This window comes from Mustela nigripes, chromosome X (assembly GCF_022355385.1).
Source record: "Mustela nigripes isolate SB6536 chromosome X, MUSNIG.SB6536, whole genome shotgun sequence".
Taxonomy (NCBI): Eukaryota; Metazoa; Chordata; class Mammalia; order Carnivora; family Mustelidae; genus Mustela; species Mustela nigripes.
In genome coordinates this window covers 118,773,301-118,799,697 of record NC_081575.1, presented here as the reverse complement: position 1 = coordinate 118,799,697, position 26,397 = coordinate 118,773,301, and the positions used below count along the sequence as shown (strand labels likewise).

The window sequence follows — 26,397 nt, the reverse complement described above, 5'->3', positions numbered from 1 at the left end:
AGAAGGTTCAAAGACAGAACTTCTTCAAAAGGAAGAGCAGTTTACTTGCAAAGAAGATCCAAGAGAAGCAGACGTTAGGACCAGCTCACAAAATTTAAAAAAAAAAATTGTAAAATTTTAAATTTGCAGGTATTTGAAGGAAAAAATAAAACCCTGTATTTTCTTTTTTTTAAAGATTTTTATTTATTTATTTGATAGACAGAGAGAGATCACAAGTAGGCAGAGAGGCAGGCAGAGAGAGAGAGAGAGAGAGGAAGGGAAGCAGGCTCCCTGCTGAGCAGAGAGCCCGATGTGGGGCTCGATCCCAGGACCCTGAGATCATGACCTGAACTGAAGGCAGAGGCTTAAACCACTGAGCCACCCAGGCGCCCCCAAACCCTGTATTTTCTTAAAGGTTTACATCCAGAATTTCTAGGACCTATCCTCAGAATCAGCATGATTACTTTTTTTTTTTTTTTAATTTAAATTTTAGGTAGTTAACATACACAGCAATATTGGTTTCTGGAGCAAAATTCAGTGCGGAATGAGCATTATTTGAGAGAGATGCAGTTGTGTCCTTTCAGAAGAAAGTCTGCCGTAGAATGGAAGGGCGGCATTTTTTCCTTCGAATCGCATTTCATTGAAACAAGTGCCTTTTCTTCTCTAAGTTCTCCAGTGGAGGCATAAATGAGCACCTTTCCAACTCCCACGTTGTATGTAGAACATGGTGAATGCAATCCGCTTGTCCGTTTCTGGCTCCGAGTTTCTTTCTCGACCCAGGACACAGGAATATGTAACAAAAGACTCACGTGTACGTGTGTGTGTATCTGTATGTGTCTCTAGATTTCGACTCGCCTACCTAAATACAGACACGGATGGAGAGACACATCCAGATCCAGAGAAATGTGAAGTAGAAAGAGCTACCCTAGGTCAGGAGGGGTGATTTTGCCCCACGGCACGTCCTGATTTCAGTGTTAGGACAGACTGCTGCATAGCTAGATACAGATTTTGTTTGTTGGAACGGGGGTGGGAAGGATACTGGCACCCAGTGGGTAAAGACCAGAGAGGCAACTGAACATCCTAGAGGCACAGGACAGCCCCACAACACAGAACCATCTGGCCCAAAATATCAATACTGCCAGGACTGAGAAAGCCTGAGCTAGGCACGGATGTGTACTACACCGACAGACATGTATATGCAAATAAAAACATTTTACGTAATCTCTACACCCAACGTGGGGCTAGACCGTACAACCCCGAGATCAAGAGTCACACACTTTACCGAATGAGCCAGCCAGGAGCCCCACATGCATACAAACAAAACTTTCAGCCCTAATTTCATATGGGCTCAAAAGGAGCCCATATGAAGAGACTCAAAAGGAGTCTCTTTTTTTTTTTTTCTGAAATTGTAGAGTACATGATAGGACTAAACCATACAAACCTTGCCCTCCTAAAAATAGGTTCCAAATATGACACAAGACCACGGCTCTTGAATAATCGATCGAAATACAAATGGATGATGTCTTTTGTAAGGTAGTCTCACCTCCAAATAGGTTTTCCTGCGGTCAGCGCAACATTTAACAAGTGAATACATTCCGTCCAGAATTTGTTTAATTTCTCTGCAGCTGTGAGGACATGATCTCATAATCCCGGATACAAAAATGGGCACACAACAACAACACAGGAAAGAAGCTCCCCACTTTCTTTGAGATTCTGGCCCAAGGGGAAAATAACTTCCCAGATGTAGGCCATTTCTGGAATGATCAGCAAATGGGGTTTGGCTGTATTGCTTTCAAAGTGGTACAGCCAAGTGTCAAAATAAAAAGAGGGGGAGGTGGTGGGGAACAGAAAAGGTTCTCGTCAGAGATGTGCTGTACAGATTCACCAAACCTGTGCTGAGGGCCCCCCGTGGCCCAGGAAATAAGAAAGGAACTGCAGGGTGCATGCGTTAAGACCATAAGGGCGCGGTTCTTGTTCCAAAGGGCTGCGACAGCCCGAAACACGGAAGCCAAAATGGGAGAGAGAATGCCCACCTTCCAACAATGACCGCTCCTAATGGCGGACAAGATCTCGGCTGATTTCTCTGCAAGTCTTGCCACTGAAGAAATATAAAGGAATCACGGGGACCATACACAGCACAGCGACCCCCCACCCCGCTCCAAGTTTTGTCTCGTTCTTTTAGAAAGGAATCAGGATTGCCGGATGAGACAGGCCGTTGGGCATCCGACAGCTGGTTTTTGCTCCAGTCGTGGGACTGAGCCCTGGGTCGGGATCCACGCTCAGTGCAGAGTCGGCTCGAGATTCTCCCTCTAACCCGTCCCCCACCAACACTGTGCTCCCTCTCGCTCTCTCGCAAACAGATAAATCTTTTTAAAAAAAAGTCATCAGTAACTTCTGTATAAAGTGAGCATTCTCCTAATTAACAGGCTATATACCTCCAAGCAGCAAGCACCCAGTTTGTGCTGTGATGCAATCCCTACCTTTCCCTTTTCCTGACTCGCCCCCAGAGCAGGTCTGTTGGGCAACGCTGGTTTTCAGCCCCAGGGCCTGGACACCACTGGAGCTCCGTGTAGCTGGCGTGGACTTCTGCTCCCTTCATAAAAGGCTGTTCCCCTACTGGGCGCAAAACACTGCTCACTGGGGGAAATGGCCATCCAGTAAGGGCTCGCCGTGGAGGAAAGCGGGTGGAAATCTGAGTTAATGCAAAAGAAACTTGCGTGGAGGTTTGTTGGGAAACATTTCTACATTTCCAAATGCGGGGGATATTATTATTATTATTATTCCCTCGTGATTATCAAGGGGCTCGGTATCTACATTCTACAAAGCTGCCCATCGGCTGCAATGCCAGCTAATGGTCCTGGAATGCCAAGCTTCTCTGCATATCTGGTTTCTTACACCAGCACGCGGGGAACCTGCCCCGGGCGCAGGCAACAGATCAGCATACGGTATGTGCCCTCTTTTAAATCTCTCCTGGCATTGCACGTTTGCACGTCTCTTTCTCAATTTTCTCTGCAGTCCAAAAGGGTATCAGTATACATTTCAAGAGTGCCCTGCCTAGCAGTGGGGTAGGCATTGAAACACAGGAGCGGAGACATTTATTTAAGTCTAAAAAAGGGCTGTTTCTCAGTTATGTGTTACTAGAAAATTAAACAAGAGTCGAGGCACATACACGGCATGAATAATGACGCTGATCCGGCAGGAACGCAGGGAGTAGGTAAAACCACCTTGAACCTGAAAGCCTGAATTTTGTTTGCATTTAGAGTTTCTCAACTGTTTTAGCCTTTCTTTCAGAGGAGCTGTCAGTAAGGAACCTCCCAGCTAAGAACGTAAGCCATCTGGGTTGTTTCTAGATAAGCACGTTACTGGCATTGCCGGGAATGAGAAGCACCAAAAATAATTTTATGGGTTTCAAACATACAAATTATTAATGCATTATAATATCAGAGTGGATTTTAAAAAAGTGTAAAAATAAGAGGAAAAAAAGCCTCTGAAGTTTGTAAGTCAGTGAATTCCCAATATTCCTCTGGCCCCACGTGCCGGTATGATTAATGACATTTTTGGAAAGTGACGCATTGCTTTGCAAAATTAATGTCTTTTCTTTCATTAGAGGGACTCTTGGATTTTTATTTCTGGACTCATACACTCATCACTTCTTGGGACACAGTAGACATTAACTATGAAATTTTAAACACCATCCATGATGATTAGATGCTAAATTAGGGGAAATGAGGATTTTTGTTGGCTGGAGGTCACCTGAGATCCTGGGCGAACCACGTAGGAAAACGCCCTTCCCCAAGATAAAGATTCGAGTCACTCTACATGATACAATCTACGTGGTGACAACCTATCCACCTTACCTTTCAAAGAAAGAAGGCAATATGAGAAACAAAATTATGTACTTGTGAGGTCATTGTAACAACGCGTTCTCAAGTTGGCCGGATATTAAGTTGGAGAATAAAAAGCATTTTAAGGGACAAACGTTACAATTTCAAACAAAAAAGGTAAATACCATGCGAATTTAAAGGTTCCCTCTCTGGATAGGCTACGGTTTCTCGGGCTCCCCTCAGGATAGATTTGAGCCCTCAGGGTAGGAAAGAATGCCAATTTGTCACCCTGTTCTTCTCACGGGCAGCCGCCCTCACCGTGCAATCTGGTGTCTTACAGGGAGGCTGGAAAGAACCGTCAAGCATAAACACACTCCCGGAACTAAGACAAAAGCAAAGACAGCCAGCATGGAGGGCACGGCGAGTTCCTGGAAGTACCTGTCACGTACACACCAGCGACAGTCGTCACTTGCAAATACCACAAACGCATCCCGCCGCCATTCGGAAGCAGGAAACAAGAGCAAAGGCACAAGTCCCCAGACCCCTGGGCCTCCCGGAATGCAACCTCAGACCCTACTGCACGGAGGAGCCCAGCGAGTTCCAAAGAGCAAGGACCACAGTGGTGCTCTGCCGTGTCGCAGGACGAGTCAGAAGGGTGGTGGACAGACACAAAATCCACTCGCGGGACAAAAACAACGCTTCGTCTAGGAGATGGTCACTGCACACTAAACCATCACGTATGATGATTATAATTGTTTCTTTCTTCAGTTCAGAACTCTCTACAGCTCTTTGCTTCGACGTCTGTCTCTCTCACAAGCAGAAAATGATGCTTTGGAGGGCAGGAGACCCATCTCGCTTGTGGTGGGTTCTCTAGAACCCAAGATCCTTGAAAGGGGATGGTCTCTGACTCATTCATATTGGCTGGAAGAAAAATGAGCATGGTTAAATGCACAAGGAATGGGTGTTGATGGACAGGAATTTTTTAAGGCTTTTTCCACCACATCATTACTCTTTCCATTAAGCACAACTGTGCCTCCACGAGCCAACGAGAAACGGAGGGGTGTTTCCCCCCAAAACTGCATGATTCTCAATTACATCACAGTTGGTATTTCCACTCTGTCTTCTCTCACTGTTAATAACCTGAGAACAGGGTCGTTTCGTGTAAATATTTGGGAAGATGACGACGGGTGATGGGATGTGGCTGTGAAGCCTTGGCTACCTCACTTCCAGACCTCGGTTTTCTTATCTGTGAAAGAGAAACAGCGCTCGTGACCTCACAGAGCTGCTACGGACGGTCAAACAGATATTTCATGAGACACTGTTCTGTCAACACCAAGACGCTGTGCAACGCAATGCTGAATCCGTTCTAACCTGCAGCTCCGTAATTCGGGAGAGTTTCTTCCTCTGGGGCCACCCCCACGAGGTCGGGCTGGGGTCCTGCCATAGGCATTATGGGGAGGCCATGGAACGGGCAACTTCTTACGCTCCTGTGAGGCTCCTTCTCAGGGGCGGGCGGGAGCGCCAGGAAGATCCGATGAAGACCACTGCACCTGCCAGGAGCGTAGCCGAGACCGGCAGGGGACCCGGGAGAAGATCTGTGCACACACCTCTAAGTGCCATGGCCGGGGCATGTTCCTACCCTGACCTGCACAACAAGGGACGTGAGCTCTGTTCCAGCTCCCGGGGATGAGTTCCCCAACGCTGGCTGCTTGCTGAGGAACTGCCCCTCTGTCCCGTCCAGGAGGAGCCCTCAGAGCCCCCGACACACAGACCAAACTGTGGCGAGACTCTGCGTGGACTCATGCCGCTGGCTGCCCTGGCCAGGAGGAAGCCAGCGTTTGCGGATCAGCCCGAGAGTCACCTCCCCTAGGACGCTTTCCCGACAGGGCTACGCTCCTTCCCCAGAGATCTCATACGAATAACCCCCCTTGCAGTCACGTGCGGACCAAAGCTGCTTCCCAGGCTGAGCCCCTACTGGACTCTACGATCCCCGTGAGCAGGAACTAGAGTCGATCTTCGAAAGCGCAGGAACCCACCTGTATTCACGGAAACGAACGGAACAGATCCAAGCGGCTCTTGACCTTTTTTTACTGAAATCATCGGGAGACACAAACTATATCCAAGTAGCAGAAAATGTTCAGACTCCAAGGGCTTCTTCATCTAGAAAGTTTTTTTAATTTGTATAAAATCTCGGGATTTTTTTTCCGGGATAGAGGGAAAACACCTGAGGGTTCTGAAAGCTGCTGCTTCTTCTCTGCGTCCCGCTACCATCTGCATGTGCTTGAACGAGTCATTTCTAAAAGCACCGAGCCGTCCAATCTAAGACCCAACGGTGCTGACTTAGATCAGGTGAACTCTTCCGGCGGGTGTCCGAGACTGGGTTTCCGAGAAGCAGAGGCGGAAAAGGGGCGTCCTGCGTATGTGCTATCTTGGGAGAAGCCCTCAGTGCAAGCAGAGAAGGAAGCCGGAGAAGGAGCGAAACGGGGAAGAGATGTCAGCTGGAGACCTGCAGAGGTTTTGTCCCATGAGGGGGGAGCACAAACAGCCCAAGAATTATTCCCGCAGGAGGCTGGCCTCCTGTGGCCTCCAGATCTTGCCATTGGCCTCATCACTGCTTCGCCGGCAAGATGGCGCCCATCGGAGAAAGGTTAGTCTCTAAGGGGGAGCCGCTGGAAGCCATCAGCCGCTGATACAGAAGCTGGGGGTTAAGGAGGGGAGGGACAGGTCACCAACCGCATCTCCTGAGAAGGAAGAGGTCTATGACCTGTTTTCAGAATTTCAGAGAATCCAAAAGAAATTGCACATCTTCTAAGATGACGGTCCCCAGGTAACTAAAAGGTCAGGAAGACGTCTTTATCGCTCCGCTCGGTCAGACGGGCGACCTCCTGCTGATGGGAAGCTTGAAAGAGTTGGGGGTCTCTTTGATTAATGAAAAGAGGAGAAACTAGGTCATCCTTAATCAATGCCATATGTTGACAGACTACACGCTTGCACACTACGGGGTCCCGAGCCCGTGAACAGACGTGTGCGAGGCAGCGGAAGCTGGAACTCGAAAGGCCTGTGAGCTCGGACGCGTCTTCCCGAGGCTGACGTATGCAGTCATATGCACAAGGGCACGGCGATGGGGACATCTGCGATCTCCTGGCCCTGTGTTTCATATATAAAATGCATTCTGATCCTATCAATGTGCTGCCCGGATTGTGGTCCAAGCCCTCACCCTCCAAACTGTATGGAATTCTGTAAAGCACTGCCACGTTGTGCAAAGGAACCTCTCACGCCTGAATCAATACAAGCAGAGCCCACTAACCCCTTCATCAGCTTGTCCAACTCCGGTTTTATTTCTTAAAGGATTTTTTTTTTTTTAAGTCCTCTCTACACCCAACGTGGGGCTCAAACTCACCACCCCAAGACCAAGAGTCACAAGCTCCCGCCACTGAGCCAGCCAGGCATTGCCTGCCCCTACAGTGTTATATCCATTGCCAGCAATAAACGCGGACAGGTTACACACTGCAATCATTTCCAAGGAATCATAACCTGAGAGCTTAATCATTGCACGACAGTAACTTTCAACTCCAAGTTACGCCTTCAAACACACACACATGCATGTAGGGTATCATAGGTAACCACATACGGGTGTATAATAGTATATACAATATAAACATATCGATATACGGGTGTATAAGAGTATATACAATATAAACATATCGACATATACATATATATTTCTTCTTCAACGATACGGTACACAAAGAAATGAACAAGTCAGAAAGTGCCTTTTTTTTTTTTTTAAAGAGATTTATTTATTTGACAGAGACAGAGTGAGAGAGGGAACATAGGCGGGGGAGTGGGAGAGGCAGAAGCAGGCTTCCCACGGAGCAGGGAGCCCAATGCGGGACTCAATCCCAGGACCCTGGGATCGTGACCTGAACTGAAGGCAGAGGCTTAATGAGAGAGCCACCCAGGAGCCCCTTTAATGTGTTTTGGAAATGTTTGTAATAGTCACAATAAGATAAACTTTTAAACCACACTCAAGGAGAACCACTACATTAAAACCAGAAAAATTTGCCCTGAATTTAAGCCTAATGCTTAGCTTTGGTTAAACTCAGAAATTCTTAGAAAGACAGCCAGCGATCCAGGGAACCCAGACCAGACAATATAAACGCCAGAGCGGACGACGGCCCTTCTTTCGGGAACTCTCCAAACCCTTGGCCACTGTGGCAAGTAACCCAGTCTCCCTGCAGGGTGAAGAGACACACCAGGGCTCGGTAAACTCACCAGGACCACGGGAGTGTCCTTCCAGAAGTCTCTGGGCCTGGGCTGATGTGTGGCTGCTAAGGGGTTTTGATGCGATCATTGTTTATTTGCTTTTTCTTGGAGGAGATGCTGGTCCTCCTAGTAGAAGGAGCTAATCACCAGCTTAGTTCTCCCCTTGCCAAAACAAACAACTTCCAATTACTGTAGGGGAAGCGTCTGATCTCTCTCATCGGCTACCTAAGCGTGTCTCCCCGTGGTATTTTATAGGCTGAATAATGTCCCATTAAACAAGAATCTCTTAGCACTAATAAAATTCTAGACCCACAGGGCCCAGGCTGCCTACAACCTGCTTCTTATCTTCCAAGAAGATCGACTTTTTCCCCCAAGCAGTGCCGAATTCTAGGAAAAAGCAGACATGCTCCCCGCTCATCTGCTGTACGCGAGCTATGTCTGTGTTGTACATGACCTCCTATTCTTCTGAGCCTCCTTGGAGACAACACGGGCACAGAAAGAACAGGTTCCGGGTCTCCTAATGCTTAGTGCCATGACTCTATCTGGAAGGCTCTAGATTGGCCTGCATGGTTGCCACAATGAGCAGAACCAGGGCAGACGAGAGTGGTCTCTGCTAAGGCGTATCCCACCTAGCGTACGAGAGGGAGTCACTCTGAAGTGAAAGAGAAAGTGAAGTGAAGAGAAAGAGAGAGCTCATTTCAGACGATGTTCCCTCTTCTTTAATATCCCCACGAGGCTGAAAACACAAGTAGAGGTTATTCCCAAGTGAACGTTGGTGGGCGTCGTAAGCGTGGACACGGTGGAAAACCCTATGAGGGACCCCCCCCCCACTTAAGCAAGTGGGCTTAAGCCCTCCCAAGGGTTCTGCACCCTTGAGGTACCAAAATCCACACCAGGGCCGCTTCGTGGACATAGGACCGATGCATGGGGTCCATGTTTCGGGGGACCAATGACCGGGCTTAATGCTCTGTGGCCAGCACACTGAGATCTCCAAGACTGTATCCTGGGCGGGTGTGTCGCATGAGCAGTCTGATGGAAAACCAGAACTTGTTCTGGAGGCTTGGAGCCTTGGACCATGCGGGATGCTGCCTGCCACTGCTCTTGCCCCTCCTCAGGAAAGGTTCTTGGGTCCCCACTCCCTTGTCCCTGGCACCCCGGTCTCCAGCCAGCCTCTCCCTCCCCACTCCTTGCCCTAAAATGACTGTCATACCCCAGGCGCTGCCGGGACCTGGACCAGGGTCCAAGGACGGTCCGAGGCACGCATGAGGCCGCCCTCATCGCACACCGGAAACAGCACCGTGTCTTTAGTGGGCGGGCAGCCAGAGTCCAGGGCTTCCGGGGAGCAAACGCATCCCTGGGGCAGGGATCTGCCAGGGGTAGGCTGGACTTGGGGCTGCCCACTTGCTGTCCTGTGAACAGGAAGACGGGGAGATCCCTGGCTCGACCTCCTGAACACGACACCCTGAACAAGGCACAAGGCACGCGTCTAGAAGCTTGCAGAAGAGGGTGCCAAGCACGTGTTCTTCCTGGGCAAGCATCCAAGCACCTGGAGACCACAGGCTCCGGTGAGGCCTATGAACATCCCGCAGGACCCCGTCGTGGGGCTGCGCACGCCACACCATGCGCACCTTGGGGGAGGGGGAAGGCTCGCTCTTCCCCCTCCCCACCTTCCTGGGTCTCGTGCGTGTGTCCAGCCGTCTCAAGGCCCCCTCCAGGCCAGGAAACAGAAACTGTGAAATGCTGCGGAGCCGACATGCAAGTGAAATGCTCCGATGTTGGCACGTAGCACTGGCACGGAATAATATAAAGAGGAAGAGTAAATCCACACTCGTCACTGAATTGTTACACTTTTCCTTACTGAGAACAGCCTTGAACAGCACATCTGAAACCCCAGGACACACTTGCAACTGCCACCAAAGAAGGAAGAGCATTTTACATTTTAGATTCTTTAAATTTTTTTTTAATTTATTTTTATTTATTTGTCAGAGAGAGAGAGAGAGAGCGCACAGACAGACAGAGTGGCAGGCAGAGGCAGAGGGAGAAGCAGGCTCCCCGCTGAGCATGGAGTCTGATGTGGGACTCGATCCCGGGACACCGGGATCATGACCTGAGCCGAAGGCAGCCGCTTAACCAACTGAGCCACCCATTTTAGATTCTTTAACAACACTCCTTTCTCTTGCCATCTGAAATACTGGACATGCGTTTTCATTTTGCACGCAGTCCCGAAAATGAGACAGTCTTTCTTGAAGGAAATGAACTGCTAACCAACACAATCTTAGAGAGAACAGAATAAAAACCCAACAGGCACCCTCGTTCGGAGCCCAGCTGCACCGTCTCTTCGCTGTGCGAGTAACCTGCCTTCTCAGCACCTGTGTTTGCTCGTGAGCTGGGAAGCAAACAGTACCTTCCTTACACAGCCTTGCCGGGCTCCTAGAACAGAGGCCGGGACTGACTAATCTCCCAGTTAGAGTTAGCTCCCTGGCCACCATCACTCCAGTAACCCAAACACCGGCTACGACCTCCACCTTGCCGGGCAGTTCTTGTCCTCCATGGGACACAGGAGAGGCTGGACGCTCAGGAAGGCGATCGGCCCAAGTGACCCCCCACACGGCAGCAAGATCGGCCTCGTTCCAAAGCTCACATGCCCTGTTCCAGACCCCACAGCCCAGATCTCCTGTTCGTTTGCAGACAGAAGGATGTCCTTCGCAACCCCCTTGGTGAGTGGGATTTTAATGATGCTGTGTGGGGGGGCAGGTGCTAACCTGAAGGGGCAGTGTGGCCAGCGCCCGGCACACGGGGTTGGGAACAGACACCCTGGGAGGTGCTGACTTGCACGGTTTCTTTCTATGAACGGAGCCAGCATTTAGCCGGGACATGAAGCCGTTCACCATCCGTGATGAAATCCAGAACTCTCCCAGGTCAGGGGCTGGGCCAGAGAATTCAGGAATCCCCCGTCACCGTTCCCATCCCCACGCATCAGTAGTGGTTAGCTTGAGCGCCCGGGCCTGGCTGCGGGCCGCAGGGCAGACAGGTGAAGCCCACCCCGACAGCAGAAGCAAAGGCCCCAGGTGAGCAGCATCACGGCTCGGGGCCGGTGGCTGGCAAACGCGTGCAGCTAGGGCACAGACTGTGAGAATGAAGCGTCCCTCTGCAAGCCTGTGGGCCACTGCAGGGCACTGCCCCCCGCAGCTCTGAGCCTCTGTCCACACCGTGATCACACAGGTTAGGGTCTCCACAGCCAAGCCCTGGCAGCTGTCACATCTAAGCGTCCCCACGCCAGGCTGGCCTCAAGGATGGAGACTGGCCTTCCGTCCTTAAAAAGAGGCCCAGGGCTGTGGGACAGAAGTTGAAGATGGCCACCTGCTCTGGAAAGAGACTTCTGCTGGGCCTTCTGTGCACAAGGGGGTGGGGTGACCCGGAGAGAAGGGGCTCGTCCGCAAGCTTCGTCTCCCCCTGCCTCTCCTGCCTCTTAATAAACACCACGTGCCCTGTAAGGCGTTGGCAGCAGCCGACTCCTCTGTCATCTCCCAATTATTTAGCAAGAGGGAGGGACAGGGAAGCTTAGGTTTCTAAGGAGAATGTGTCGCTGCCTTTTCAAATCTTAGGAAAACATAATCCCTGCAACTCGGGTAAATCAGAAAGGCATTACCAAGTTAGGGTTAACCCTCCACCAGTGGCTTGGCAGTTGATGGCAAAAACAGCCGTTCCTAAGTCCTAACAGTAATTTGCAGCTTCTTCCACCCCAGCTAATTAAAATGTAATCAGGATTGTCTGGCGATGTGCATTCTGTCAGCGGTTTTTCTTCCGAAGAGAAATCGTGCCAGGAGACCACAAGAAAAGCCTTTCATGGGAATTGGCTTGATCTAAACTGCTTCTTTAGCCGCTTAAACTGTAAAACAAATAAATTACGGCGAAGGACAGTTCAATTAGAAAGAGAGAAAGAAAGAAAGAAAAGGAAAGGAAAGAAAGAGAAAAAGCAAGCAGAGATACTCTTTCTCTCCAGGAATGGGTCGCTCTGTTTTGCTTTCTGTTGATGAAACAATAGTGCAGCATCTTCCCCGGAGAGGGCCTGGCAGGGCAGGGCGGGGCGGGGCAGGGCAGGGCAGGGCAGGGCGGATTTGAAACCAGGTGGCCAGGGAGGAACCCTCTCCAGGATGTCGGGCGTCATTTCAGCACAGGACGCGAGCACTCGGGTTTCCCTTTGCCCAAACCAGGAGGGACGCGGAGTGCGCCAGCTTCTCTGAAGCCCACTACAGGTCGCTTCCCCGAGAGCGCGCACCCCCGCACACGCAGACTTCGCGAGTGGCTGCGGGCTCCGAAGATCCAGCTGGGAGCGCCTGGGCCCCCGGGCGCCAGCTTTCATGAGCTCGCAGGCCAGGATGAACACCCCGAAGCCTGCGCACATTCGCCCCAAACTCCGCCGTCACTACAACCAGCTGAATACCCAGGGCCCCTCTGGAAGCCCCCTTTACCCTGCCCGGTTTACTTCCTAAGACCGAAAACCTGCGGCAGGGCCCCGGATCTCCTCCTGGCCTCCGCAGTGTTCCCTGCGGCGAGACGGAACCCGAGTCTTGGAACAGGTGAGCCGCTAAGGACAGGAGCGAGATGGCCAAGCGGAGACCCAGAGCCCTCGAGAGCAATAAGGCGTGAGCGCGAATGAGCTCGGACAGCGCGCACTCGCGTCGGCGGGGGCAGGCAAGGGGACGCGCCCCCGCAGAACCCGCCAGCGGCGCGAACGCGCCCCCAGCATCCCGGGTTCCCACGCAAGACTTGTGGGGACCCTCGGCGCTGTCGCTTCCCCCCAGGGACCTGGCAATGCACAAGCGCCAAGCGTGCCACCCACTGAGCCTCCAACATCCACACTCTCTCACACACACGCTCTCCCACACTCAAGCTGGAAGGACCCGCGAGGGCTGGGGGCAGAGAGTGACCCCGGGACTCTCGTCGGAGCATCCCAACGTGGCCCTCCAAGTCCCGCGTCCCCAGGCTTACTCCGCACACTACGCACGGACTCAGAAGCTCCCGGGCTCCGAACGAGCGCGCACGGCCGCCCTGCCAGCACCCTCCCCGACACACACACTCTGGAACACACGACTCGCCGCCTCCGCGGCTCCACGGGTGGGCTGCGAGCCCCGCGCCCGCCGAACGTGAACGCGGCGCTCAGTGGAGACGGAGGCGTCCACCCGCGGGCACCTGCGGGGCCGGGCGCAGCTGGGCGCGCTTCCCGGCCTCGCTCCCGGGGCTGGCGGCGCCGCAGGCCCGGGAGCGCGGGGGAGTTCGCGGGACCCGCCACCAGCCCCGAGTGCCGCGCGCCGAAGTCCTGGGAAACTAGGAAATGCACACACCCACCCGCGGAATCCGCAAGAGGCTCTCCACTGGGCTTTCCACCGGGGAACAGGGGAGTCGGGGACTGAAGTGCACGCTTCTCTCTCCTTTCGGGAGCAAGAAAGCGGCCGGAAAGGGGGGGGGGGGGTCCGACCGCCCCGATGGTGAGATCCACGCCGCAGGCGAGCGGGATCTGCCGGCCGAGGCCGGCGAGAAGTTTGGGCGCCGAGGCCGGGAGGCAGGCGCCGCGCGCGCCCCCGGCCACGGCCCGCAGCGCAGGTCGGCCGCGGGCGGGCGGCGGCTCCCCTACCTGGAAGTGCTGGAAGAAGGCGGAGATGCGCGTGATCTGCAGGCTGAGGCACCTGGACGAGCAGCGCGCGCGCTGGACGCTCACGGCCGACAGGGACTCGTCCAGCCGCCGAGCCGCCGCGGCGCCGGGGCCGCCGGCCAGGCAGCCCCCGCAGGCCAGCAGCCAGAGGCAGAGGGTCAGGGCCGCGCCGGGCGCCCCGGGCTCCATGGCTGCGGGTCGGGGGCGGGGGGTGGAGCGCGGGCGCCGGGCGCTGGCCGAGGCTCCCAGCTCCGCGCCGGGGCCGCACTGCCGGGAACCTCGCGGCGGCCGCAACTCCGCTGGAAAGTTCAATCATTCAACTCCAGCCCCGCGCCCTCCCCGCCAACCTCCTCCCGGCTCTGCCTCGAGGGGTGGGGTGAGGGTGACAGGCCGCCGCGCCATTGGCTGCGAGGGAAGTGAGTGACAGGGCGGCCGGGCGGAGGGCCGTGGGCTGGGCTACCCGGCCGCGAGTCCCCGCGCTCCGAGGCAGGGCGGCGCCGCCCGGGGCTTCCCGGTGCGCCCCGCTCTGGGTGGTCGGTCTCCCGCGCCGGGCTCCCCAGTAGTCCGCATCCTGCGCCCACTACCACCATCCAGGAGAACGTCGGGCGTGAGCGAGCCCGGCCTGGGGTGGAGGTGCCCCCTCGGAACGGAGGGCCTCGGCACCCCCAAGGACGTCCAACCTGCCTAAGGAAGGACGCAGCGCCTCAAAGTTGCAGGCTGCCTCCCCGGTTTCTGCCCCGGGTCAAAAAGCTTCGCTCACACTCTCGCGTATTTGAATTTCCTTTTATTTCCAAGTCCTGGAAAGAGCAAAGGCGCGACTGGTTTGGAGAGCAGCGAGAAGGCACGCAGGGACACCGGGACCCTCTCTCCCTCCCGCATTCCTTCCTTCATTCCTCCTCCCTCCTCTCCCTGTTATGACCTGGAAACCCATCTGGGTACAGAGCAAGCCCCGTTTGTGACACAGACGCACGCTACTTGCTTCCTCGGGAGTCCCATTTTCTGGGAAGCACTACTCTCTCCAAGGAGGCCCCAAAACAAATATTTCCCTAAATCTTCCCCTCCTGTGTGCCCCCCCCCCCCCAACGACTCTCGGTTCAGCCCCACCATGTCTCTTTCCCCTCTAGGGACCTGCTCTGGGTCCCCAAAGGGGACCGTGCGACAGAAAGAGCCGGGGCAGCATTTATAGTGCACCACCTGTAACCACTTTTGTGCTTCCCTGAGTTCCACCAGGACGTGACAGCGGGGAGGCGGCAGCCCTACAGAGAGCTGGGATCATGAAGAACGTGCTTGGGACACGGGGATACATAGGTAACGCAGGTGAGTCGAAAAGACCCGTGCACACATGTGCTCGGGCACAGACCACCTGATGGACAGAAACACCTCTGCCCAGCCCTCCCCACATTCTCCTACAGAGTGGCCTTCTGGAGTCCAAACCCAGCCCGACCATGAGCACACGACTGAGCACAGCTGGTGCTGAGATGCACTCGACCTGCCCGAGATTCTTCTCAGGGTGGGTTCCTCCTCCCACAGAGCTTAGGCTCTTTCCAGCTTCCAGCGTCTCCTCACCCCCCCATTCTCCCGCGCATTTTCCACTCTGGATGCTGAGCTCTTCCTGCTAAAGGATAAGGACAAGGAGCGACAGCCGTCCTGCTGCACCCAGGATTCTTTCTCAAGGACATCATCTGTGCATGTGTCTTCCCACAGTGAAGTCCATGAGGCCACACAGAACTCACGGCTTAGTGTGTTTCTCCGTGAATTTTTAAAAACCAGAATGGTCTCACTCAAAAGGTTCTGTAGAAAGAACTGGCTTCCTGGGCGTGCCCCCTGCCCGGGCGTACAGAGCCCCATCCCAGAAAGATCACACTTGGCTCAACGTTCTTCCGGCACCATCTTGCTTTTAATTCTGAATGAGGTTTGAGTTATGGGGGCCGCTCCATGGGCAGGTTAGCAACACCACACTGCCCTGGAGCGGGAAACGGAAAAAATTTAGGCGTGAGCTCAGAACTGTTCACAGAAATCTTTTTCAAGTCTGTTCAACACGGGGCGCCTGGGTGGTTCCGTCGTTAAGCGTCTGCCCTTGACTCGGGTGGTGATCCCGGGGTCCTGGGATCGAGCCTCACACTGGGCTCCCTGCTCAGCAGGAAGCTTGCTTCTCCCTCTCCCTCTGCCCCTCCCACGCCCCCTGCTTGTGTTCCCTCTCTCGCTGTTTTTCTCTCTCTAATAAATAAATCAATCTTTTAAAAGTCTGTTGAACACTTAACAATGACTAGAGCAAAGGAGCTAACCAGGGTGACTCCAGGCGGGGAGGTGTCGACGGCCTCCCAGCAGTGACTAGAGGAGGGACATCTGCACAGAGGAACTGACTGCGAAACGTTGTCACTCACACTGCGAATTACCGAAAGCGTTTCCAAAAGCTACGGCAGAGGCTTCCATTGCATTTAACTTTTGAAGGTAAGCAGATACCTGGCCTTGGTGAAAATGAGGATATCATGCACGTGTACATTTTCCTAGTATCTTTGATTTATAACGTTGCGGGTCATATCATGAAATGTATATTCTAGAAAGTGAAATCATAGGGATGAACACGCTGAGCTTTTAAAAACAGCTCTTGAATGTTCAAAGGGATCACTGTGTTTTTTTATGGGTTCTATAGCAAATTCATGAATAAATGCATTTTATAACAAACCACAAACGTGAACATCTAGCCTGTTGAACAGAGAGCTTCAGATTAAACATATAGGGCCACCTTATGCATATGTTAAAATTATATGGCTTTCTTGTTTTAGAATTATCACAGACATCTTCTGTGACTAGGCTGGCCTTTTTTATTTATTTTAATTTTAATTTGAAGTAACTTGTAAAAGGAAAACGTTTTGGTAAAGTCAGAATAACAGTTGAAATCTGAATTTTTTTATTTTGCTTGTATGTGCCGAATTTATTCTGCAGTTCGCCCTAGAAGTTGTCTCCCAGAAGCTAACTTTCTACAGGACTGGCCACGTTCATGAAGATCTCTGAGATCACGCAGATCCACCACATGGGAGAACTGTAGTGTCCAGAAGGAATGGTGGGGAAAGTGATGGGTGACAATTGTCCAGGTACCTTTTGCAAGAAAGCTTGGCAAGCCTTTGCTCACGGTCGACTTGGACCCCACAGTCTGAATTTGTGTAAAGAAGTTGAGTTCACTTTGACTTTAAATGAACAAAACACCCACCCAGCAAGGACAGTGGGAAAGGGTCTTAACTGTCTGTCTCTTAACTTTTATCTGTGTGAACAAAGACCCAACTGTGTGGCCCATCTTGGTCAGGTTCTAGAAGAAACGCACAAAACAAGGTCCTCATCCAAGAAGCTGGCTATAGTCTTCCCTACCATTTATTTAGGATACGAGTTTCTTCTTTCTTTCCTTCCCTTCCGTCTGTCCCTCCTATTCTCCGCCATCCCACCCCCCGGCCGCATTGAGCACAGAGTAAGAACCCCCTGAGAAGCTTGCTGAAGATGTACTCCAGAGCTCCACGTTCACGGGCTCTGGCTCAGCGGACGTGGGTAGGGCACGGGAATCCCAACTTTTAAACAACACTTGGTGCTCCTCAGCCACTGAACCAGGGCAAGTTTGACAGACAACTGGTTCAGAAAACAGCCCACTGAAAGTGGGTTTCAGTAGCATTTATGGCTTTCTCGTTGTTTGAAGTACTTTTTCGGTGTACTTGTTGATCTAGATTGGACATACCAAACTATTTCTCCATGATCACATCACTCCACTTTCCCCAGTACCTTCCAGTCCAATGACATAGTGTTACACTCCTTCTTCCAGAGGAGCAGCTGGTCTTTTCAAAAGCTTCCCAGCTGCAGTTGATAAGAATAAACTAGGAAGGAAATAAGCATAATCTTTCTCAGATACATCCCCCCCCCCACCCACCGCCTTGGAAAAGCAAATTGAGAACTCCCCCTAAAATTGGGGAAGACCAATACTTAAATGTGATGGCATTCATGAGGTCCCCAGTCTTTGGGTATAGGAGACGATGACGTAAGGGGAGGTGACCAAGAGCTCTTAAGAGGAAAACGTAGAGAAACGGGAGCGTGGGATGCAGTTAACAACTGAATGGATACGGATCAGATTTCCATCTTTTGTAAGAGGATTTCGGGCAAGAATGGGGTGAACCTCTCTGGTACCGCTTACTGCGCCGGCCCCTGCCAGCCAGTTTTATCCTTCTGCAAATGAAAGTGATAGCTTTATGCAACAGGGCCATTGAACACGCTGTGCTTTGTAGAAAAGGACACTCACATTCCTTTGCAATCATCTGCCTTATTTTTTTTTTTAAATCACTGTGCACTGTAGATATCCTGTCAGGGGATAAGGTAAGCATACGACACGCTTTGCAGCGGGATTATAAAAATTCAGCTGCTCCATTTATAGCCTCAGAGGTATCGATGTTATTAATGGACTGGCTATTTACGTAGATGTTATTAGGAAGCGTCCGAAAACGGCTATTACTTTTGTGCGCTGAAGAACAGTCTAATGAAATTTCAATTTTTTCTGGACAGAAGGCAGAAAGGATGGTGACATAACATGATTTCAAGCTATTGCTTGTTTTCATGCCGTTTCGTCTCTCCTCCCCCAAGGCTACAATCAATCTTTCAGTTAGAATTAAATTTGGCACCCGTTGTGCACACCTACTGTAGATGAAGTCATCCCTAAAGGTTTAATCCGTCACTGCAATAATTACTAAAACGAGAAGAGCTACTAAAAAATAAAACGTATCAATATGCATGGTTCATGTTCTAAGAGAGTGTGATATTCAACTGTGAATGCTTCTTCCCTCCCAGCACCTACTGCCAGAAATTTGTAGCTTTAGCACATTTCATGGCCCCTGTCGAGTTGAGTGTCTTACTGAGCGTAGCGGCTGATGCCAGGAACATTGGGTTTTGGAAACCCAAAACAGAGCCATCAAATAAGTACTACTTAATCGTCAAATGCAGGAAACTATTTAAAATAGAAAAAGTAAGTCGTGGATTTCCAGTTCTTGACATGACCCCAATATCATAACTGGTTCGCCCCCAGCATATTTTTGAGAATCATAAGCACATTCAAATAAACTGAAATCATATAATTTTTACTGAACCTTAAATAATATAACTTTTAAAAACCTCATTGCCTTCTTCTGACGGGCCTCGTTCTCATGTGAACTACATCAGGAATCTTTCAGTGAAATTCATATTTAAAATGTTGTGGAAATCACACTTTTTAAAGCTTTCTTAAAAGGACGTTCTAATAAACAATCCCTCTTTTATTCTGTTCGTTCCTCAACGTGCAAAGAAACCTACAGGTGCTCTTCAGAAATACTGAAACTCTGTTCTGTTTAAAGACTTAAGTGGGTTGTTTCTTCTTTGATGTTTCGAGCCCAGTGAAATGTAGCTTGAGCCACTGTCACCAGGGCAGATTTGCAGCGCTGGGAGAAGGCACCAAGGCAGCGTTTCACAGGAAACAGTGCCACATGCTGGCCACGTCCGTAAAATGCGGCCTCAGAGTCCTTCCTCTGTGATGACCTGATTGTGGGACGAAACTGTCAGCTCCAAGGCATGAATCTGACGAGGACGGTCATGCCGCGTTCTCAGTAAAGACTACCGCGATTCACGCCGGGGTCGATTTAGGCACCGAAAGGCTTTCCTGTGTTAATGCGGTCCCACTGAACTAAATTACGGAAATGAGCGCAGCAGTCTCCAAATGAATTTTTTCTTCGCTTATAGACACTTTTAAAAAAAAGTTTTTTATTTATTTACTTGAGAGAGCACGAGTGGCGGGGGGGGGGGTGTGCGGTCACAGGGAGAGGGAGAAGCAGACTCCCCGCTGAGCAGGGAGCCCGACCCCGACCCCGGGATCGTAACCTGAGCTGGAGGCAGAGGCTTGGCTGACTGAGCCTCCCCGCCCGGGCCCGGCCATCCTATTAGCTACAGCACCGAACGACAAGGGCCAAATGTGTGCGAGTTTTGTTCGAAGAACCTTCCGTTCAGAAACCTCTGCAGCTTACACATCGCTTGCTTCGTAAGGGTCCCCGAAACGTGCCACTGTCCCGATGAAATCCACCGCCAGGGGAGACTAATGCACAGAAAGGAGACGCGCGTTATCCGCAGGGCTGGGAGGCGGCAGGGGACGGGGGAGCCTTTTGAGCGGCAAACGGGCCACTTTATACAAGGTGAACCTGGAGTCCAGACATGAAGATAAACCCATTTAAGGACGAGAAGGAAGCACCAGGATATTCCGACCCTGTGAACAGACCCACGAACGCACCCACGTCACGAACGCATGTTCCTCTTCTGAATCCACGGGGGCGTGGGAGGGAGAACAGAGTCCTGTAGGACCGAAAAGGAACAAAAACAAAAAGTCTGGGTCCATTTGCGGGATTTCCGGCAGTGGCGAAGTGGCTCCCGCTGGAGAATATTCTCCGTCTCCTTGAATTTGGGGCATTTCAGTGGGTAGGAAGTCAAAGGTCATCCCCTTCCCTCTCCTCCCTCCGGGGGCTTCTGTACTTTGGAATGCCCCCCACACACACACTTCCACACACGCTCACACTCCCTTGCACACACAGTGTTGGCTTTCGGCTCCAGAGAAGGAATGCCAGGGTCTCAGGGATCCGTGCTTCCCCGGGACCCAGACGGACAACAGGCAGCGGTCAGAGACGGTGACCAGCACCGTCCTGTGCTTGAGTGGGGTTCCGCGTGCGAATGTTCTTCCTGTGGTCCTTCTGGATATCACACCACATAGAGAAAGGACTCAGTGATATGATAACACCGTCTGTGCTCCAAAAAGAACTTAAGTGAAGGAACGGACTTGTGTTCAAACCCTTTCTGGGTCTTCTGCAAATAGTTAGAAGCCACCCCTCTGGAAGGCGGCAGTCGACCAGCATTCAGCTGGGAGAGATTTGTTTTCAACATGTTGAGATGCAGAACGTGCGGACTGTGCTGGGAGAGATGTGCAGTTGCGAGTAATCTCACAGGTGCCCTGCTCCTGCACCCCAGAGACATACGAGGCCCGGGAGTCACGCCGAGAGGCACAACGGGAGAGCGGGTTCCGTCCTCACACCAGCGGGGCGACACTACGGGAATGACGGCTTCCTGGCCACAGGCACCGGGGAGAAATGAAAGAAGTCAGTCCTTTCTGTTTTCAAACAACTATGTGCATGCTTGTATCATTAATTTAAGATCGAAGACTCTTTGCCCCTGACAAAGGTGTTATCCACCCTCCGCCCAAAAAATCAAGTGAAATTACCATGATGTCTGCAAAATGTTTTCAGTTAGGGAGGGATTTTGAGGAAGGATATTGTTTGAAGACTAAAAAGGGTGAACGGTATCCGTTTGGAATTAACCCACGATTAAACCTGAGTTGCGGAAACAAGGTATGTATCTTCCACCCCGCCCCTTATTTATTTGAGAGACACTTATTTATTTGAGACTGATTTATTTGAGAGAGAGAGAGAAAGAGAATGAGTAGGAGGGGTCGAGGGAGAGAATCTCAGGCAGCCTCCACGCTGAGCGCCGAACCCGACGCAGAGCACGCCCGGGGCTCAATCTGGGCACCCAGAGATCGCGACCTGAGCAGAAACCAAGAGTCCGACGCTTAGGGGACTGAGCCCCCCAGGTGCTCCAAGGAACGGGTCTCCTATGCAAACTCCTTCACTTGTTTACATCTCGAGACCTGCCTCTTGTAAAACAGAGGTCTCAGTAGAAACCACCTCCCCAGATACTGTATTTCAAAAGGACTAGGTTGGGTCCTTCAACAAGGACCGAGTACTCCAACTAGGCAAGGTAGATAGAGCATTTACAGGATTAACCCGCGAATTTATAAGTTTTGTGTTGGCTTTTAGCTACTCTTGTATGTTTTTAAAATTTTTTTAAAAGATTTTATTTATTTATTTGAGAGAGAGAGACAGAGACTGAGCATGAGCAGGGGTAGGGACAGAAAGAGAAGCAGGCTCCCCAGATGAGCAGAGAGCCCAATGTGGGGCTCGATTCCAGGACCCTGAGATCATGACCTGAGCCGAAGGCAGAGACTTAACCCACTGAGGCGCCCAGACACCCCTCTTTTATTTAGTATAAATTTTATACCAGGGTTTCTCCACCTCAGCACTACTGACATTTGGGGCTGGTGATTTGTAGTGGGGAGCTGCCCTGATCCGGGGGGAGCTTAGCCGGCTCCCACCCCCTGGACATCAATGGCAGCATCCCACCCACCCCAACAATCTGTTCTAGTTTCAGGCAGAACCATGTGTCCCCTGAGTCCAGTGCGGGGGGACAGCAAAACTGCTGGCAGTGGAGAACCACCCATTTGACTTAACGTAGAAGTCTGACCCCATGAAAGGAAAGGTAAGATAAGAATGATGCTTAAGTGACTTCTGAAGCAGACGTCCGTTTCTGAACATGAGAGCCGACTCCCCTTTCCAAAATGATTTATCAAAACAGCTTATGAGACAGGAATGGTATTGGTGAGATACAAATGATGACAGAAGAAAACGCCCCGGGCGACTGCCATCCGCCTCCCCAGAGCACTCACGATAAGCGTTTCCACCTAGAATATTACCCAGAGAGAACTCACACAGCAGGTGGGAACGCCAGACTCATTTTTGACACCTGGTCAAACACTCAACCTGATTTTAAACATCTTTTTTAAGACTCGGTGTTTGATACACGAAATTACCTTGTGGGGAGTGGAATTATACATTTTTTTCTTACTAAATTCTTTCTTAGTCAGCTTTCAGGTGAATATACATAAAATAGAATTAAGTGGGATATGATAAAAAACCGCAAATTTTAAAGGGACACTCGATGACTCTCAAGGAACGCAGTTATAGAGCCGATACAGTTGTGATACAAAATATTTCTGTCCCTGTCGACAGTTTTCTCATGCCTGTGCCAACCTCTGCCCTCACCCCAGCCTCCATCAACCGGTGATATGATTTTTGCCCTTCCATGTTTGTCTCTTCCAGAATGTTCTATAAATGGGATCCTATGGGACGAAGCTTTGAGTCTGGCTTTTTTGCATTTAGCGTAATGCTTTCCAGTTCAATGTATTTGGTGCAGGAATAATTGGTTCCTTTATTTATGAGAGGTTTTTTGTTTTCGTTTTTGTTTTTTTCTAGAAAGAGCATTAGAAGCAGAGCAGAGGGAGGGAGAAGCAGACTCCCATTGAGCAGGGAGCCCGATGCGGGGCTCCATCCCCAGCTGGGATCATGGCCTGGGCTGAAGGCAGACGCCTCACCGACAGAGCCACCCACACATCCCGAAGTTTTTGAAAATCTGATATGGAAGTTCACTAACAGCATAAGAGTATCTGAAATTACAGGAACCTGCAACACATGGACATCCTTCACACCACACTCAGTTCTCTGCTCCCCAGCACGCAGTCTGGCTGACTGAATGCAGCAAGCTGGGTTACAGCTGCCTACAAGGGGCAGCCAAGGGCAGGGCGCGGGGGAGCAGCACCAGCATTTGCCCCCAGACTCAAGACAGCTGGAACTGGGCCTCATGACGTTCTGTCCCAGGCAAAGCAACGTGAAGCTAAAAGCTCTAGAAAGCAATACTGACTTGTCCCCCCCCCCCCCCCCCAGGAAAACCTGAATGAGGCCCAGGGAAGCGAGAAAGGAAGGGCTCTAAGCGTCATCTAACAAGAGAGAACAAACCAGGAGTCAGATCAAAGATGAACCCAGGACTAGAGAAAGACTTCTTAAATAAAACGTGGAATGCATTCGCTAACCACCAAAACAAAACATTGATTGATTCACTTACATTAAAATTAAGACATGTTGTCCATTGGAAACATCTTAAAGAAAGAAAAGAGACTCCTTCCAGAGTAGGAGAAACTATGTTCACGGCACACACAACGGACAAGATGTTGGAAAGAAGACTAGCGCAGGAATTCCTACAAATCAGCAGGAAAAGAGGACACAAACAGATCAAGAGAAAAATAAGGAAAAGCTGTGACTAAGCTTGGACAGATGACGGGACACAGATTTCCAGAAGATGTAGGAAGAAAGGTTGAGCATCACTGGTGGTCAGAAAAAGAATAAGTAAAATAAGGGCAAAGGGGATGTTCTTTTCTACCCTTTTTCTTGTCTACCGTGGAAACTCTGACTATGCTACAACTTGGAGAGGAGGAGTCCCCATAGTGGCTTTTATACATTGCTGGCAGGGGCAGAAACCGATGCCCTGACTCTGGAAAAGGGCCAGGCATCATGTCTACACGACTGTCCAATCCCACGACCACTGATTCCTCAATCCCACTTCCACGCAACCCAAGGGAAGCTACTGCACATCATCGTACGCACGGTAGACAGACGTGTTCATAGCAGGACAGCTCATGTTGGCAAGACCTTAGGACCAACAGACATCCATTAGGGGGAGGGCAGATGCATAAACTCCGAGGTAATCTCATAGGACATAGTATCCAGTTGTCAGCATAAATCAGCTACCGAGGTGTATGTGGTTAAAGATCCACCATTGTCCTAGAACAGGAAGTGTCTACTGTTACAAGAGAATGCATATGGCGGGTTATCCTTGCTTGGTAGTAAAAGGATGACTAGAATCAAAACTGTATTTATCAGTGAGCTTATCTGTGCAATAAATATATTTTAAAAAGTAAAGGAAATAGTTGACCTAGACTGCAGGGTCATGGTAGACAAAGCAGGAGGACTGGCTGATGATAAACGATATAGCTTGTCTTGCCCAGAATGGGATCTGCTGCTGTCCATTACACTATTAACAATAACGAATTCAATAGCTCGTTCAACATGTAAAATGGGCCATATTCTGAACAATGGTGAAAACGTGATGAACCAGGAATTCTAATTTATCCAACCCTGCGTTCCTGAAATTTAATTAAAAAATATAATGAAGTAAAAATAAGTGCCGGACACAATGTGTTCAATTGAGCAATAATTCAGGATCCAAGGCCTCTATAACAATATGACATGAATTATTTGTTGAAAGAATGAGTCAGAAAGCAATCTGTTTTTTCTGGGTGTGAAGTCAGAGAAGAAAAGGGTTTAGTCACTGAATGTTATTCTTTTCGGGAACCGTAAGGAAGAGAAGGGAGTGTTTTGATGCTGACGGTGAGGAACAAGGGTTTCGAATCCCTAGGAAAACAACAGGTCCCTGTCCGACAGACTAGAAGGGAAAATGCAGAAGCGAGGGGGTGCCGGCTTCCTGGGAAAACAGGAGAACGACGTGGTTTAAAGAACCAGCATGAGAATGCCCGGTCAGTCACATGGTCCATGGGCCCGTGGCTGCCTCCTGCTAGGGGACATTTTGCTTGTCAGCTCTTCGTGCTCCGGGTAGGTAAAGATTTGACGATTGTCACATACAGATGATATTCAAAGCCATGGACTGATTGAGATCGCCTCGGGACCAAGCATGAATATAGATGAAATCACTATTTTTTAAAATCATCTATGTGATTCAGATGCCACCACAATTGAGAATTAAGAAGAAGGCTTGTCCTTGAATTCAAACTATGTGTTTAAGAAAAATAATGGGGATTTGTTGAAAATGGTGAGAAACGCACAATTTTGGAACATCGACACCATTGAAGTTTTGGACAGATCATCCTTAGATGTGGTAGAAGCTGTCCTGTGCACTGTAGATGTGGTGGCAGGACCCAAAAATGTCTTCAGACGTTGCTCAATGTTCCCTCAGGGGACAAAAATGCTCCCCTTGAAAACCAGTGATGTAACCAATTCTCACATTCCAAGATCTAAGGAGTACTTTCGTTCTAAGAAGACCAAAGGAACAAACATGGTGTTCAGTGAAAGCAGCAGTGTATCCGTAATCCCAGAAAACGGAGCAAGAGAGAGGCCGGGTCTTTCAGGGAGGTTCTAGATGCGTCTGTAACTCACACTACGGCAAAGTCTTCCATTTCTCCTAGTTCACACTTGGGGATCTGCACCCCACGCCGCCTCCACTCCGCTCTCTTTTCACAGGCCTCAAAGAGACGTCTTGTCAAGACATACAAGCCCCCTCGTCCCGCTCTCCGTCAGGAAGGTGGTCAAGAGCTCGCAGGCTAGCCCCTCCCTCGCAGCATCGCGTTCTCAGCCCCCTTCCGACCAACGAATGTCCGGACATGCTCACCTCGGTCAGTTGCTGGAAGCCCAGCCAGGAGGGAGGAATGGACCTAGCATCGCTGTCCATGCGCCTGCCTTGTCTCCTGCCACGCAGAAGGGAAGGCAAACTCGTAGGTTTCTGTGTTTCTCGTTCACTACCCTCCGCTGGCCCACGGCGGTGTGCTTCACGCCCTGGCAACAAGCTCAGGAACACCCGTCCATCCGGGGACTATCTGAGCCCCTTCCCACGTTTCAGGCAATGCTCTAGACACTGACGCAGCAGTGGACACGATGAGGTCCCCACCATCCTGGAGGTTACTTCTTAACAGGCACGGAGGTCCACCTGGTCCTGGTTAATGAGATGCGGCCCTACAGTGTGCACTTTCCTATTGCTTGAGCTCCGCTTCTCAATAAATATTCAACTGAGAAGCTTTTCTCGTTCCCAAGAGTGTTAAGGACGAGCTCTTCAGATGTTGAAGCGGCGAACCTGCGTGCAGGCGGGCACCGTTACTGGTCTGCTGGGGTCGTTTTGTTATCCGCCGCGGCCCTGGGCTTCGTCGTGAGAGGCGGACGAGCGTGACTGATGTCATGC

At 50.9% G+C, this 26,397-nt stretch overlaps 1 protein-coding gene across 1 annotated transcript in view; it reads right to left on the bottom strand.

Annotated features, from left to right (window-relative positions):
- ANOS1 (anosmin 1) overlaps positions 1-14,060 on the bottom strand; it is a 174,627-nt gene extending 160,567 nt beyond the window's left edge. Inside the window, exon 1 of the mRNA XM_059385998.1 lies at positions 13,705-14,060. Within this exon, the coding sequence (XP_059241981.1) occupies positions 13,705-13,911 (207 nt within the window). The 5' untranslated portion in view covers positions 13,912-14,060. The remainder of the gene's footprint in view (positions 1-13,704) is intronic.
- Positions 14,061-26,397: the final 12,337 nt, after the last annotated feature.